General features: G+C 58.8%; 5 protein-coding genes across 5 annotated transcripts; all 5 read left to right on the top strand.

Moving 5' to 3' along the window:
* Positions 1-609: 609 nt before the first annotated feature.
* Positions 610-5,910, top strand: JKF63_05444 (uncharacterized protein; the record flags this gene model as incomplete). Its single annotated transcript, XM_067901403.1, has 1 exon — positions 610-5,910. The coding sequence occupies one exon, from the start codon at positions 610-612 to the stop codon at positions 5,908-5,910; it is 5,301 nt and encodes a 1,766-aa protein (XP_067758078.1).
* A 539-nt stretch (positions 5,911-6,449) lies between these two features.
* On the top strand, positions 6,450-7,631 carry JKF63_05443 (uncharacterized protein; the record flags this gene model as incomplete). The annotated part of the gene is made up of 1 exon (XM_067901402.1): positions 6,450-7,631. The coding sequence occupies one exon, from the start codon at positions 6,450-6,452 to the stop codon at positions 7,629-7,631; it is 1,182 nt and encodes a 393-aa protein (XP_067758077.1).
* Positions 7,632-8,879: 1,248 nt separating this feature from the next.
* Positions 8,880-12,209, top strand: JKF63_05442 (uncharacterized protein; the record flags this gene model as incomplete). The annotated part of the gene is made up of 2 exons (XM_067901401.1): positions 8,880-9,439; positions 9,479-12,209. 2 exons carry the CDS (start codon positions 8,880-8,882, stop codon positions 12,207-12,209), a joined length of 3,291 nt encoding a protein of 1,096 aa, XP_067758076.1.
* Positions 12,210-13,316: 1,107 nt separating this feature from the next.
* JKF63_05441 (uncharacterized protein) lies at positions 13,317-14,147 on the top strand (the record flags this gene model as incomplete). Its single annotated transcript, XM_067901400.1, has 1 exon — positions 13,317-14,147. The coding sequence occupies one exon, from the start codon at positions 13,317-13,319 to the stop codon at positions 14,145-14,147; it is 831 nt and encodes a 276-aa protein (XP_067758075.1).
* Positions 14,148-15,045: 898 nt separating this feature from the next.
* JKF63_05440 (uncharacterized protein) lies at positions 15,046-16,044 on the top strand (the record flags this gene model as incomplete). Its single annotated transcript, XM_067901399.1, has 1 exon — positions 15,046-16,044. The coding sequence occupies one exon, from the start codon at positions 15,046-15,048 to the stop codon at positions 16,042-16,044; it is 999 nt and encodes a 332-aa protein (XP_067758074.1).
* Positions 16,045-16,807: the final 763 nt, after the last annotated feature.

Raw genomic sequence — 16,807 nt, 5'->3', positions numbered from 1 at the left:
CCTGTTTTTCTGCATTGCTGGCAGAGAATCATCGGCCACTTCGAGAGTCGTCTCGCTTCTGTTACCCGAAAAATTCTCTGTTACCAGGTTCCTCCACATGCCCTCATGGCGTTGAAGGGGAAAGGCGACAGGTGTGCACTCACTGAGGACTGCGTCTCTTTTCAGGCAGGGTTCCCTCCTGCAACGTACCATCGCTGTCGCACCCTTTCGCACACATCCAAACGGACGTGCGGAGGGGGGAGTGGGTGGGTGGGGTGGGTGGGGTGTCCCACGACTCACGGACGATGGCGATGCAGCCGTTCATACCTCGCATGACACCCATAATACTTTTCCTTTACGCTCCCCGACTCCCTCTTCTTTTTTTCCCTGCTCAACTGTTTGAGAAAAGCGCGGTGTGTGTGTGTGTGTGTGGCTGAAAAAGAAAAGGAGGTGACGGAGAGAGCGAGAGAGGACGTCGTCCATACGTTGCAGGCGGATGCATCTACACATGTAGAGGTGCGCTGCTTATAGATGTTGATAGAAACAAACTTAGATTTGCCGCAGCACCGAAACACACACTCTCATACACCTACTCCCCCTCCCCTCACCCCTTGCAAAGAATTCATTTTGATGGAGCGTGACGTATGCGCCCACGTGCCCACGGTCTCCCTGCCGCGAGTGTGCGTGGCTCTGCGGTGGCGAGAGGCTCGATCTTGGCGGGTGGCAGATGATGAGCGGTGCGTCGAGTCTCCAGAAGGAATGAGACCAGCGGCATTCGATGTCGGCGTCAGCGAAGTAGGCTCGTCCACTGATGGCGTTCACCGACAGACCGATCCCTCCACAGGCCCTTCAGGCTCAACTCCAAGCGATGTGACGTCACGGCTCTGCGTCCTGCGGCGGCGCTATCCGATCACTAGCTCACCACGGTCAGTATCGAAGGGGCTGCACCTCAGTCGAGACCAGCACTCTCGCGGACCTGAAGTGGTGCCTCTTGAGGAGGAGTGCGAGATCGTTGGCTTGGGCATGAGAGTTCGTGATCGTTTTTCGATCACCTCATTTACACCTTCTCTGTCGGCTCAACCAGCCACGATGGAGGTTGTTGTGCAGACACCATTCATTGCCATCGAAGGCATAGGTTTAGATGCAGCCACTGATTCCGATGACGATGTGCAACGACCCCCGATTCGGCCACAAGACTTCCCCAACAGGCCCGACTCGACTTGCCTCTCCTACACAGATGCATGCCTCACAGCGAGGCTGGCCGACGTGATAGCCGGGGAGCTGTTACACGGACGCGCTCTGCTGCGTGACGAAGGCGTGTGTCGCCGAGGAATCCGGAGCGGCTCGGCAGCTACGGAAGCAGCATCGGAGAACCGTGAGGTGCTGACCTTCACAATGGGGCCCCAGGGTGCTGCCAACACTTCCTTTCTGTTTGGTGGCACACTGGCGTGGCCGTCAATGCGCCGAGCGCCGGTGTCGACGGTACCGCCGTCACCCCAGGAGCCCAGTGGATTGTTGGAGGCTGTGTTGAACCGTCTTTTCACGCCGGGCAACGTGTCAGCTGAGACGCGTGTCGTTGCAGCCATGAGTGTTACGGAGGTGCGCGACGCGGCTCCGCTGTGCCATTCTTCTGTGTTGCAGCGACCGCGATCCACAGTGGACCTGCTCTCTCTCGCTGTGTTGCGTACCGAGATCGATGAGGCGAGGGAGCAAGAGGACGCTCTTGATCACCCGACAGACATACCGGCGGCCTGCTATGTGCGTGTGGAGTCCGTGCGCGACGCCATGGCGGTGCTCTACGCGGCCCTCTCGTCCTCCCTCGGCTGGCGGTCCACTGATTCCAAGGCAGGTGAGGCGGGGTGTTCGGCGGCGAAGGCGTGGTCGTCGGCTCCGAGCTCCTCCACATTTTTGCAGCCGGCATGCGAACCGTTAGAGGAGAGAATGTGCCACACGTGCGTGACTCTTATTGTATCCTGCGAGCCTCTCGCACCGCTGCAGCACTCGGTGGTGCCTCGACAGCAGGCGTCGGAGTTGCAGCATGTGGTGCGCAGCTCCAATGGCACTGCTTCTCAGAAGAATGGATCATCTGACTTTGCCGCACTGCTCTCAGAGGCGTCAGCGGCAGCAGCCCCAGTGGGCATCTGGAAGCTGTGGGACTTGGCCGGTCCCAGCGCTTCCTGCGGCTACTCTCCGCTTATGGCCTCTTCTCTAAATGGCGCACCGAATGAGGGAGACTGGTTTGCCGTAGGCCACAACACGATGGCCTCGCCACCAGGAAGGTGCGCTGCCTCTGCCCACCTGCCCACGCCGCGACTACCGTGGAGCAGTCGGTACAGTCTTGCTGCCCTTACGCACACTTGTCTCGCCAAGGTGGGCTCTACCCTGGGCACCTCGGCCTGGTCCTTGTCTAGAGGTTCGGTGGACAACTCGATTCCTATCCTGCGCCATGACACCAGCGCCGCCCTCCAGATCGCATCTAGTGCGGTGTCGTCCTGTTCCCTGGTCGTACCGATTTGTGCCGTGGTTGCGGAGGTGATGGTGGACGAGATCAACAGCGAGGTGCTCGCTGCTGCGGCTGGCTGGGCCGCGCTTGGACGAGATCCTCAGAGCAAAGGGCAGGGGCAAGGTCACCAGAGGGGACCTCGTGTGCGTGGTCTGGAGAACGCAGACGCAGCGAGGCGAGTGCTGCACGAGTACGCTGTGCCTTTGATGAGTTATTTGGAGGAGCGATACGGCGCGGTGATTTGGAATGGTACCGCTTCCACGCCTTGTGCTACAGCGCCATCCGTGTCGTTTTTCGCCTCGCCACCGCGGGTGAACCACAATAATAAGGGGGCCAATAACAGTCCGGAGATGGCGCGCGCTCCTGTAGATCCACCGGTACCTTCATCATCACCGCTGACTATCGCGGCAGTCGACAGTTCTCCCACCCCAGCGTCAATCAAGACTGCTGGTGCACTACACGTAGGCTTCTTCCCAGTGAGAGCTCCCTCTGCGAGCGCTGCATGTGCCATCGCGAACGCAGAAGCGGCTATACCCCTCAGCATCAATGAGACCATGGACATGGAGCAGCCTACCGACGTGAGCCCTAGATCACGTGTGAAGGCGGATGAGCGATCTAGGACGCCCATGAACCCCCTACAAGACGTTCTCGACCACGCTCCTGCTGACCTGCGCACGGGAACACAACTGAGGCGCACAGGTGAGGTGGCGATTTCTACAGAGACTCAGGCGACACTGCCAGCTAGCGTAGCTGCTACGTGCGCCACCGCTGCAGCGCACGCTGAGGAGGCACGGCTGCACCGCTTCCACCGTATCTTCGAGTCCGAGTCCTTTGGCATGTGTGGGAGGACAGCCACAACCCCTTCATTGGAGGTGGTGAGACTGGACAGGGACCCGTCGACATTGCGCACAGGCGATGTCATGGAAGATGAGGAGTATCACAAGCGACAGACGTCCCTATCGCAGCACACACCATCTGCAAAGGGGTTCGGCTCTCCTCCTTCTGTGCTTCGAACCGGCTGGCGCCCCGGTGCTGCGGCGCGCACGCGTACAACAGTCTCGCTTGTAAAGCCGCGAGCGCCGCTGCCGTCAACCCCCTCACGCGTCGGCTTGGACTCTTTGGCATCCGATTCGATGGCGGACCTTGACATTAGCGGTGTGCCCGTTTGCCCTGCCCAGGCGCTCCTCTACGACGTCACTTCCACATCCCATGGGGCGGTGCTGTCTGCAAGGGAGTCGGGGTCCCCCCTGGCCTGTGGTGCAGCGCCTCATGCCTGTACAAATCGCACACACACCCCGGCGTCCTCTCTGCCGCCTCCGGAAGAGGCCCTTGCTGCTTTTCTCGAGCCGTACTGTGATGAGTTTGTACGACTATACGATCGAATGCGCACTGAGGTACGCGCGTGGCGAACGCATGAGTCCGTAACGCTGGATCAACTGTCTGCAATAGCGGAGCGCCACACCCGCGATGTGCAGGAGCTGACTGTGCTCCAGCGTCGCCTCGACACCACGTTGGGCGTGCTGGATACCGCGCCAGTACCTCCAGAGGGTTCAGCATTGCTCGGTGGACACAGCGGTGAGGCTGGTGGTGGTGCTCTTGTGCGGGAAGGGATGAGCGACGGCGCCCATAGCCTCGCTGCGGCTCGTAGCGCAACCTTCGCATCTACTAGCGCCCTCATTTTTAAGCAACTCGTGAAATCGGAGGAAAAGGTGGCGTGGCTGGAGCAGCAACTCGTGCACTGGCGCCGTCGCGCGCACGAAGCGTTCATACTCGACACGGGTAGCGCCAATGCCGATGGCGGGATTCTCACTGTGGAGGGGGAGGATGACGGGTGTGATCGGGGTCCGTTTTCTTCGCTTTCTGCTGTGGCGGCTAGCGGCTCAGCGGTGGTCCAGAGTGCTGAGACTGGGCGAGAAGAAGACCCGACAGCCCCGCACCTGCGCGAGGTCAAGACGATACTGGAGCGCCTTCTTCAACGATGTGCTCGAGCTTACGCAGCGGCGCAGCAGCGAGGGGATCGCTGGCACGCGCAGCTCGCGCAGGAGCAAGTGGCTAAGTCGGTTCTACAGGACCGTGTGATGGAGCTGGAGGCGGAGCTGGCTGGGTTGCGCCGCCAGCGCAGCAGTGCCACCGCTTCACCGCATCGTCACTCCCCCCCTGTACCAATGGAGGAGCCAAGCGTCTGTGGTGCGCTCACACGTGCTGCAGCTCCCTTGCCCACACACACGCCCCCAGCGGGCTCTGCTGCAGCATCCCTTTCACCGACAGCGCTGGGTGCCTGTTCTGAGAATTGCAGGTTTCACAACGCGAATACGGAGCACTCCTCGCTGATTGCCGCGCCCGTGAGCCCCATCGCCAGCGATACCGCTTTGTCGCTTCCGTCGTGGTCCGCATCTCACATCTTGAAACACCGTCTCGATCACGAAGCCGACAGTGCAACCTCGTGGGGCCGTGCAAGCGCGCAGCGGCGAGCCACGCATAGGGCAGGTATTGCAGGTAGCACCGCAAGCTCCAAAACAATCGGCGTGGTTTCGCCTCAGCTGGCAGCCCTGTTATCCCGCGCCGTTCAGGGCGGCGACGCTTCTACTCCATCTGCCACCGTTGATTGCCACAGCGCTCATGTAGCGACATCATCAACGTTAGCGGTAGCCCCATTATCTTTGTTCGATATACATGTCGGTGTGTCCAGCACCCCCTCAAGCAGAGGTGCCGATTCGCCTTTCCGCTCTGCTGTCTCGCGCTCTTCCTCTCCAGTGTGCCTCTCCCTTGGTGGCGATGCCCCCAAGGTGGGGGAGCGTGCTAGAAATCGAATGAGCCAATTAGGGAACCGTGAAAGCACGCAGCATCCTCAGCTGCCATCTCGACCGCAGCACGACCGGCGTGTAAGGCTGACGACGACACCGCCTTCGACGGCGCACCGCAGTGTACACGAAATCGGTGAAGGCACCTGCGGTGATAGCGTGCCGCAGCATCCCTTCGGTACGGAAGCGTCGCCAATAAGCGGAGGCGCACTGGTGCCTGCATTGCACCTAGCGCCATCGCAGTACTGCGCTACCAGCGGCAAGGAGGTGGAGGTGTATCCCAGTGCTGCACTCGAGTCTTTGGGGAGGGCTGCCACTGAGCTTGAGGCGGAGGCGGTGCGCCTGTGCAACGCTGGTTACCGCACATCTGAAACCACGCCAGGTGATGTGTTTCACCGTGCAGCAATGGAGCATGGTCAATTTCGAGGTGGCGATGAGGTGCCCGTTTGCAGGGATGATGATATTAGAGCAGTGCACCCCCCCTTGCTCTCATCCCTCCACGAGTCGATGGGGCGGCTTCGGTCTGCAACGCAGGACGTGCAGCGCGAGGCTCGTGACGCTGCTGAGCGCGAAAGGGCGTACCTCTCGGCGATACTCTTCTCCCCTGCGGATACCAGAGTTGAATGACCTCCCCCTCCCCCTCCCCCGACACACACACACACACATATCGGATCCGCAACTTGTTAGAGCCATCGTGCTCGCATTCTTTCTTCCTCCCCGTTTCAGGGTGCCCCCCTTTTACGCACTCGAAAATACAATCCACGATGTTCCTTTACATCGCCCTGGATCATGCCCCGCTTCTCCCCGGTTTTCAATACTTGCATGGACTGCCATGATCTACAAGACACAGGGAGGAGAAAGACTGGTGTAAGTGCTGTGAGACGCATGTGCCGACACACTTAAAGCAGAGATTTACAGGGTGGGGCGAGCACCATCGAGAGCAGTACACACGCCAAAGTGCTTCGCTGCAGCAGGAGCACTCGATCCCTCTCCATGATTGACACTGTGCCGGACGCTCTGAACTTCTCCTTTTCTCCCATACTGGTCTCTCTCTCTCCGTGATGCGCTCAGAGAAAAAAGGGGGAGTACACACACGCACGCATCTCCCCCTCCCCCCTTCCCCCTTCCCACCAAAGAAAAAGGAAAAGGAAAGAAAGTAAACAGTAATGTCTCTCCGCGTTGTGAACATGCGGGGTCGTGCCACAGGCCGCCTGATCCTCGTCGGAGATATACACGGGTGCCTGGACCAACTGCAGGAGCTGCTAGTAAAAGTTAACTTCACTAATGCGGCAGTTCGGCGCTGCCCGACTCTTCTGACGTCGTCATCTCTTGCAGAAGCCCCGCCTTTGAATTCCCACAATGGCGGCGCAGGCATGTGCATACCGAGCGCGCTGATACCCGATTCGCTGGCAGAACCTCTCATGGAAGGATCGGGATCGCCCACCGCAGGAGACGGCACGGCGGATGACCTTTGCGTCTTCGTCGGCGACCTTGTGAACAAGGGGCCCAACTCGTATGGTGTCGTGCGGTGCTTGCGAGGCATTGGCGCGATTGGTGTGTTGGGTAATCACGACGTGGTGTTCCTGCAGATTTCCGAGAAACTTCGTGCAGGTGCTCCGTTGTCACACAAGGAGATGAATAGCAGTCTCTATCCGTTGGCCGTGAACTGCCCTGACGATGTATTCGCCTTCATGGCTTCTATACCCCACATCATGTGTTTTCACACGTATCAGCTTATTGTTGTTCACGCCGGCATCGACCCCTCCCTCTCGCTCGCCGTGCAGGACACCGAGGCGGTGACTCACATGCGCAACTTAGTAAGGGCAAAGACGTACTGGAAGCAACCGATCAATCCGGCAACGGGGCAGCCCGCTCATGTGGCCCTCTCCGTATCCGCGGCTTTTGCAACAATGGAGCGGTGGCAGCTTGGTGGGAGCTGGAGCAAGACGTGGTCAAAGTTGGTCCGCAAACTACACGCTCGAGTCACCGGCACGGAGAAGAGCAACGGCGAGGCGGGCGATACCGGTGGTTGTGGAGCCAACTCCCACAGCAGCGCAAGTGACAGCAGCGATGACACACACCCTCGTGACAAGAGGAAGGGGTCAATGAGAGGAGGGGTGACAGCCATTACCACCAAAGTGCCGAGGAAGATCCATCCAGACTTTGCCGACTTCACAGTTGTGTTTGGCCACGACGCCAAGCGGGGGCTGCAGGTGCACCCCTACGCATATGGGCTTGATTCTGGTTGCGCCTACGGTGGCCAGCTGACGGGGCTGGTCTGGCCAAGCACGTTGGTGTCTGTCCCAGGGTGGGTGGGCTCCTCGCTTCGTCGAAAGTCCAACGTTTAAAGTGCATGGATTGCGGCAACACAAAGAAAAAAAGGACTTGTGGATGTTCGTCACTGTGTGTGTGTGTGTGTGTGTGTGTGTGTGTGTGTGTTTGCAGCAGATGGTGAAGGAGGTTGGGGTGGTGGAGGAATATTGACTGGTGCCTTTTTCAGTTCTATGCGCGTGTGCGTGGTCGAGCTCTACTCTCTTCCTCTTTCTCACCCCCCTTCTCCTCCTCCTCTTTGTACGTCCCTTCCCTTGTCATCCTGCGGTTTTGTCTGTTTTTTTTTTCTTTTTTTTGGGGGGGCTCCTTAGAGAGAGAGAGGGGGGGTGTTGCATGGTGTCTCTGGGCTTCTGTGTGAGCATCGTCTTGTCCAGATCTCCGCCTGTCTGCTCACTTAGCCCCCCCTTTTTTTGATCGCATGAGCCCGTGAAGAGCAGGGGGGGGGGAGGGATGGGGCGAGAAGGGGCTTTGTGTGGGTGCCGTGTTCCTGTCTTGTGTATCTTGTATCATTCTCAGCTTGATATTGGCTAGCTGCATGCGCTTGGTCATTAAGCGCTCCACACGGGCGACGAAAAACAGAGTAGGTGGATGGGAAGAGGAGAATGTGAGGCCGTTTTCTGCGCGGTGGGGGGGGGGGAACGGACTCTCACGCACGTGCCTGTGTATGTGTGTGTCTGTAGGAGAAGGGTCCACCTGCATATTTGCTCGTCATGCAAACTACCCTGGCGCTGTGTTCTTCCATCCCCCCTCCCCCTCCTCCCTCCTCCCCCTCCCCCGCCCTCGCAACTATTCTCCGTGGACTCCTCCCTTTATATATATATATATATATGTGTGTACCTCTACGCCGTATGCACCTCAAACTCACAACCCCCCCCCCCCTGCGCATCCCTTCTTCCTTTGCACACACACACACCATGAAGGCACACTTTTGCTTATTTTGTGGTTGTTACGTGTGGCGCGCGGGGCCCCCCTCTTTTGCTGTAATCGGCATTATGGCGTCGTACTGCGATGTGTGTCAAGGGCAGTATGACCTTCCTCACCCACACGTGCTGCCCCAGTGCTCGCCACTGCTGTACAAGCCTGTTACCGTGAACCCGATGTACCCATCATCATCTCTACCCGAGCAAAAAAGAGGTGGCAGAGGCCGGACTAGCCGTGGCATGTCGTGGCCGCGCCTCGGCAGCCGTTCGCATTCCACTCCACGCAAGTCACGCTTTTCTCTCTCTCCATATGTTTGCCCTTGTCAGCAGCGGCGAAGCACCTCCATGCCACCAGTGTCCGACGTATGCGATGCTCTCGGCACACGCGCCGTTCTTAATACATTCCATCATCTTGGACGGCACCTGTCACCCGGCATTTGTGGCGATGTGGAGGACAGTGGCCAGCAGGACGCTTGTCATTGCCGCCCGATACACTCCTCCGTTTCACTGCCTGCCGCTGTGTCACCTGGGCGCGGGAGCTCTCCCCTCATAGAGCGGTACTTGGAGAACACCTACTCTAGTCAACGCCGCGCCGATGGCAGTTCGGTTCAGTTGGATTACCTCCACCGGGGGACCGGGCGCGGTTGCACGTCTGTCTCCCCGTACAATGGCCGCCGAGGTGGTGATGGGGAGGAGAGTGGGGTGGTGTTCGACAGCGGCGATGCCGCTTTTCTGTCAGCATCATTTTCGAAACGCGCTCCGGCGGGAAGCGCGCGGAGAGCAGGCGTTCCCGACCATCACTACACCAGCACCGGGAGATCGCCGCACGTGCGTCGCACAACATCGCCTCACCCCTGCAATGACATGGGGTGCGGTGGCGAGCATGGTAGGCGCAATTCTCAGCGGCCGTCGTTGTCGCCGCCTCATCAACCAGGCGGTCCCAGGAGCGCATCGTCACCAAGCTTTGACAACGTTCCTCACCATCCATCCGATTACGTGCCACAGACACGGTCGCGTCACGGCACCAGCAGCGATCATCACTCTCAAAAAGGGTCACTGGCAGTTGATGGGGATCGTCGTCATGGTACTCGCATGCCTCCGCGGCACAACGCCCGCGGCGCTGGGGAGTCTTCTCCCTCGGATCGACCGCCGCTGTTGCCATCGGTGGCATCGGCCACGCCGTTGGCGTCTTTTGTAGGCGGTCCCTCCTCCAATGCCATCCCACATTCTCAGACATTCTCCAGCGTCGAAGCGCCGCTGCATCACAGCACACACGGTGACTCGGCCCAGCAGCCTCTGGCCCACAATGCACCGCTGCCGTCCCGCGCTCGTGATTCTCTGGCAGACCTTGTCGCCAAGATACGCGCAGAGATCAGCAAGGAGACGACTGCGTGTGCGACAGGGTCACCAATCTCCGATGTGATGCACAACCCCGCCGATGTGAGGCGACCGGTGACTACAGAAGAAAATACAAAAATGCGCAGTCGTCCAGAGAAGCCACAGGGACAAGGCTACAGTCCAGGTATGACATCGCATGCAGAGCAGACCTCGACCTCCCACACTACGGCATCGACGCGCCTGTCTTCGCCCACAACTTCGACTGGCGCAGAGGGGGCATCCCCCTCTCATGTGGTGTCACATCGACGGTCAACTAGCGCTGATACCAAGGGCGGCTCGCATGCCTACCGAGCCCCTGCTGCCCCTCCAGAGGCGAGTGCACAGGATCGCAGCGCGCCATCGCCACGACGGCGCGGCACCCCTAGAGAAGACAGCGGTCCAACCAGGCAGCAGCTTTTTTTATCCCCGTCATCGTCTTCGGTGGATCTTCACAGCGCTGTGAGGAAGGCTGAGACTGTCCTGCGCCACCTGCAGAGTAGACGACCACATAGACACAACGGCAGTTGTACGCAATCGCCGTTCGCGGAGAAAACGAAGGGCCTCATGGGCAGCTCGCTTCCCGATGATGCCACTGCTGTTGGGTTACGTCAGCAGATTCTTGCGCACGGCTTACGGCACCGAAAGCGCCGCGGAGGGTCGCACGGCCGCCGTGCGCATCGCGGCCATTCTGCCCCTTCCCTGCACTTTCGACCCCATGCGACACGTGTATCACCTCGCCGCTCGTCGTCTGCTTCTATCCCCACGGGGATCTCGCGGGAGAGTCAAAGCACGCCTCAGCGAGCGCATGCACCGGATGGGGCTGCAGGGGCTGCTGTGAAGGAGGTGAAGCGGAGGAGCGGCAATGAGTTGCCGGTAACTCAGGCGAGAACTGATGCAGACCAGCATCAGCAGGAAAGGTGGCACACCATGCAGGAGCGTCGCATTGAGAGGCTGCGCGAGGGTTTGTCGTCTCTCTGTGCGGCGGTTCGCAAGGACCTTCGCAAGGTGCGAGAGGAGGTGGAAAGGGCGCGTGCCGAGGCCAATGTCCAGGCCGACGACATTCGAAGGGAGATGCGTCAGGCGTTGACGGCTACACTGCACTCGAACTCGCCTTCGGGGGGTGCAGTCGACGCAAGAAGACGGGAGGCGGAGCCTCACCCGTCATCTGTTCTGGACGCGGTTTCACAGTGCACCCCGGAGGACCAGCGCCGCCTCGCTGTGCTTTTCCTGCCTCACTTGCGGCCGCTACTTACGGAGGTGGTCCAGGAGGAGGTGCAGCGCTTGCTCCGAGAGCACTGCAGTGACCAGCAGGAGGCACTGCACGCACTCGAGCAGCGTTTGCATGCTCGTGTTGCAGAGGTAGCGCTGTCGCATCAACGCCAAGCGCGCGTAGACGAGACAAGAGGCGGTGACGGTATTTCCACCGCCCCCGCATCGGCACATTTTTCGTCTGCCGAGGCGCTTGATGCACACCTTCGGTCCACCGCCCGTGCAGTGCTGCTCGAGGAGGATGATCGGCGGTACAGTTTGGCGAGTGAGAACGAGCGGCGGCATGAGAGACGCGTGCGGCAGCTTCAGCAAGGTTGGGAGGAGACTCTCAGCACTGCTCAAGCGCAATGGAAGGCAGAACTCAAGACTATTTTGGAGGAGGAGGAAAATGTGTGGATTCGCCGTGCCCGCGCCCCGCTCCAGCAACACGCTGATGTGCTTCAGGAAATCGTAAAAGCACTCACGCGTGATGTAACACGCCTGCAAGAGCAGCAGGAGGTGTGCTCCACACGCCTCTCGACAAGTATCCGGCAAGAACGCGAAATGCGAGTGCAGGAGCAGACGCAGCTAACCGAGCGTGTGGAGCAGCGTGTGCGCCAGTTACTGCCGCGAGAGGTCGAGTCGGCCTGCGTGCGATTCCATGCGTTGCGGGAGCAGCGGCTGGCAGCGGCCGTGCCGCGAAGCGCTGTTAGCGGGCCAACCGCTTCCGTGTCGCCGCATTTAAGCGCGATACACACGTCCAGCTTTGCTACTGTGGCAGCTGCGCCATCAGCAGAGGAGCTTCGCTTGTCTATCGTGCAGCCGACCATGGAGCACATGCGGCGTCTGCTCGTGGCACATCAGGAGATGGTGGACGCGACAGTTGAGGATCGTTGCCGACGCGCTGAACACACGGTGGAGGGCAGTCGGCATGTGTGGTCTCAGAATGTTGCGGAGCTGCGGGCTAAGTTCTCTGCGCTGCGCGCTGACGTGCGTGGTGCTTTTGGCGAGTTGTGCGAGAACCTCAAGGTGGCCGCTCCCGCGATGTGAGCTCACGTTGAGCAGCAGCGACAGCTGGGTATAGAGCGGCATGCCCCGGCGATCAGCCCCCCTTCTCCCTCCCTCTCCCCCCCACCTGTTTTTGAGTTTGTGTGCGTGCACTCTAGTTTTTTTTTCATAGAACTCTGCAAAGTGAGGGGTGGGGGGGGCGGGCCGGGCGGGGCAAGGGAAGTAGCGTACGTGGAGGATGACGATGGAGGAGAACGAGCAAGCGCGTGATGAGCGGATTGGTCGCGGAGGTGCATGGGTGTGTATGTGAAGGGGGGGGGGGCCGCAAACACGGGGTGCTGGGGAGATAAAGGTGCATGGAGATGTGTGTTCGTGCTTGTCGGTGGAGGGAGCGACGTGCGTAGATAAGCTCGACGCTGCAGTGAGAGCAACATGCGATCGTTGCCTCGTAGTCTCTCTCTCTGTCGTTTGCTGCCGTCTCTATCCATCTTCATCTCTTCACCTCTATCTCTTGCAAAGCTGTTCTTGAGTATGTCGCTTCCCTGCGTTTTCTCGTCGTCAGGGTGGGTCGCCTCTCCGCCCCCCTCCCACCCTTCTTTTTGTGGTTCCGTGTGGAAGCTCTTTTTCTCACTCCCGATACCCCCCCGTCTGTTCATAATAGAGGGGCACGTCCCCTGTGCGCACTCTCGTATTAGTAGAGAGTGGTGGAGACATCACGGCTTCTTTATCTCCCTTCTTTCATCTTCTCCCACCTCACTTCTCTCTTTCTTCAAGTAGGAAAAAGTGTACCTCATCAACCGGAGCAATCTGAGCTCGGACCACCCAAGGTGTGTGTGTGTGTGTGTGTGATGTGCGCCAATAAACCGAAAGACGAGAAAAAAAGACTTCAGTTGGGGGTGCGGTATCTGTACGTACATCCACACACACATCCACACACACATGCGTGCATGTATGTGTGTACTGGTTGCACCTGCATTCTTCTCTCACTTCCCTCCCCTTTTTTTTATCGGCGCCTCCGCACAGCTGAGTCGATCTTCCCTTGACTCCACACACACACACCTACGGTAGTCATATACTTGTGTGCTTGCGTTTCCGATCTGAAAGAGCAGCGCTCAATCTGTTATCCCCTGCTTTTTTTTTGCTCTAGTGATGTCTCTTCGCCTATTTACAGGTGCACCCCGGTGTGCGCTAGTGCCGATGGCTTCGAACCCTCTGCGTCGTCGCGCCAGCACCGTAGGTGGTGTTGGCCTTTCACGACGAGTCTGCTCATCATGTCCCATCATGCTCAATGGACCGGCAGCATCACTCTTTGGCGTGCACGCTGCACCCCTCACGGTGTCGCGTCGGGCACAGAGCTCGTTGCAAAAACTGCTGGATGACCCCAGCGACCCTTACCTGGCAGCCCTTCAGCAATTTGACATCCCTCGTATCGCTGATATCGTTGCGGCAGGTCCTGCCACGTCCGGGGTGCCCGCCACCTTTCTGCGACGCGTTGGCATCCGCATCGATGCGGATGGTATGTCCGCTACTGAAGCTCAGGTAGGGGCATCTACACTCCTTGCGCAGCGTCGCGCCCAGTCGTCCGGTGAGGCTGTGTTGCAGTCACTGCACGCCACTGGGGTACAGTGTCGGAGCCAGGCTGAGGCAGTCGCTAAAGAAAAACTGAGGTCTGCGCAGGAGGCCTACGACTCCCTTCCGCAAGAGGAGAAGGGCGCTCTGCAGACGGAGCTCGTTGTCTCGCACCTCTTCGACGGTCTTTGCGCCATGAGCGCCGCCCTGCGAGTGCAGGCGGAGGAAGGCACTCCTTCTGTCGAGGAACTTGATGCCGCTTTCAGTGTTTACGAGCGTATTATAGCTTACTATCGGGAGGGGCTCATCGCCGAAGATCGCTGGAGTACTGACTTCGTGCCTGAGCTTGAGGAGCTGCGCGTGATTTGGCGACACCTCGGTGATGATCGCCCCATGCCGCTGGAGAAGTAGGTTCTATTCATGCGCACGGACTGTGTGCTTGAGAACGCTGGAGGATTTTATTGTTTGATCTTGGATTTTTTTTTTTTGAGGGGATGGGGGGAGGGGAGGGGAGGGGAGGGGAGGTGTCCTGAAAGAGCCTGTATAGCGCACGTGCTGAGCATCCCGCTCTCTCCCCCCCTTTCCTGTGAGGACACGGTAACCAGCCACTGTGTCGCGTCCGTCTTGCAGCGGTGTCTCGCTCAAAAATAAGCACGTCTTTCTTCCTCACAAAACGGCGATGAGTAAGATGAAGTAATTCATGGGTACGCTTGTGACAACACAAAGGAATTACATCTCGTCTCGACGGCGGGAACAGTAGTGGAGGGAGTGGGGGGATCCACTGTAGCCTACAAAAAAAGGGGTGCGGAGGCGTCCGATGGCCCACGGACGGGGGTGGGGGTGGGGGAGAGTGGCTGGGGGGAGGCATCCGTTTCTGCGCATTTTCATTTCCCCCTCTTCAGCAAATTGCACTGACTTGCTGTCTCTCACGGTCTTCTCTGCGACAGTACGCAGCCGAACCTTTGCTGGCTCAACACAGACCCGTGTGGGATAACTGCAAGAGTGGGTGTGTGAGTGGGCGACTCTCACTGCATTACCAAGATGGATACCCACAAATACGCACAAACTTCTACTCCTCCTCTGCCCCCCCCCCTCTCGTCAAACTCCTCTCTTCATTTCTGGTCGGCTGGCCCTCTCCGCACGGTGTTCTCTTTGTCCGCGAGTGTCGGGCAGTGTAAACCCTTCGTGGCTCACGCGTGCACACACACGCACCATTCCCTCGGCTCCCTCCTCCCCCAAACAAACAAACAAACACACACACACACACACACACACACACACATACAACAAAAGAAGAGCGCTCTCCGGGATGGACGGCCGACTTGTACAGACGTCGTGCCACACCGCACAGTTTTCGGCTGTAGAGGCGACACTGCGGGAATGGCCTGAGGTGGAAGCGGTCGGCTCCTTCCGTGAGAAGAAAAACAACAAAAGAGACATCACAACTGTGTTCGTCACCTTCCGCGACGAGGAGGCGGCTAAGGCGGCAAAGGCAAAGCTCGCTGCTATTTCTGGTGTCGTCGAGGCGGCTACGTCTCTGTCGGCCTCTGTGGAGCAGAAGAAGACGGTGACCAGCAGGGGTCGCGGTAGGCGTTCACAGAAAAAGGGGAACACCGGTAGCGAAAAGAAAAACCTTGCTGCAGAGTTCTTGAGCTTTGAGTCGTATGGGGACCAGAAGCGGCGCGAGGCACATCCGAGTAAGCAGGGCAACGGTGTACCAGAGGAGGGGGACGCGAATGCGGTGCATAGAGGTCGCGGTGGTCGTGGCGGTCGTGGCGGCCGTGGGGGCCGTGGGGGCCGTGGAGGTCGTCCCGAGAAGCGTGGTGAGAACCGCGGCAACCATAACGAGAGTGGTCGCGGAGCTGGAGGCAGCCGCGTGGGCATACGTGGTCGAAGCTGCACTCAGCAGCAGCTGCAGGGTGTCCACGAGCCACAGATTCTCCCCCAGCCGCAGCTGAACCAGTTTCTTCCGCAGCCGAGTCAGCTTCTTCCGCAGCCGAGCCAGCTTCTTCCGCAGCCGAGCCAGCTTCCCCCGCGCTTGCCATCCTTCGAGGCGAACGTAGCCTTCGTGGACAACGTGCCATTCGGCACCACCAACAAATATCTCATGGAAAGGTTTTCTCCCTTCGGCCGCATCCTCGATGTGAACCGTTTTGATGTGATGGTTATGATCTGCTTCGACAACCCAGAGTCGGTGCAGCAGTGTATCCAGCACATGAACGGCACCAAGATCCATGACAACGTTATCACGGTGAGCAGCGGCACTGTGCGCATCCCCGGCAGTGTAGCGATCAGGATGGGCATTTGAGCACTAGGCAAGTCGAAGGAAAGTTAAAGGGCAAGGGGATACTAGCAAAAGAAGATCCACTGCGGGGGAGGGAGAGGAGGGAGGGAGGGAGGGAGGGAGAGACGGTCGGACGCGTCAGGTGGGGCGGGGGAGTATTCGCAGACAGCGTCGATGAGGGCTGAGATGGATGGAGGGAATGCGCAGGTAGGGAGTAAAAGCGTGCTCTGGGAGAATGGATTAGCGCACACGACTCTCTCTGACTGCACCTCACGCTCCTCCACCCCCCTTCTGCATCTGAGCATGCTGTTCTAAAGAATCAATTTTTTTGTCACACAGGAAGCTGCCATTGAAGACCACCGCCTGCTGTCTTGCAATGACCGGGTGCTCCACGTAACATCTCGACGTACATACGCGCGCCTCTCTGAGACGTTTCACATGGAGTGGCTTAGTAGAGGACTGGTTGGAGGAGGGGAAGAGAGGGGGAGTAAGCGGTGAGAGGGGGGAGGGGAGGGGGGCACATACAGAGGATACATGTATATTTGTTCTCTGTATATATATTTTTTTGTGCGCACGCGCGTCTGTGTCTCGCTATCTCTCTGCGCTTGTGATCTCACCTCCTTTACTTTCTCTCCGCCATCTTTCCGACAAATGCCAGAGGCGTTCGTTTCTTTCTGTCTGGGTTTGTCTCTCTCTCTCTCTCTGTCTCTCGCTTTTTTTTTGTTCTTTTCTGTTCTCTGCCCTTTAATGAAGCAAAAAAAATAACGCGCATAACGTCTTCATCAAT

Source organism: Porcisia hertigi, chromosome 17 (genome assembly GCF_017918235.1).
Source record: "Porcisia hertigi strain C119 chromosome 17, whole genome shotgun sequence".
Taxonomy (NCBI): domain Eukaryota; phylum Euglenozoa; class Kinetoplastea; order Trypanosomatida; family Trypanosomatidae; genus Porcisia; species Porcisia hertigi.
Note: the sequence above shows the minus strand (reverse complement) of the source record. Positions and strands in the feature narration are given on the sequence as shown.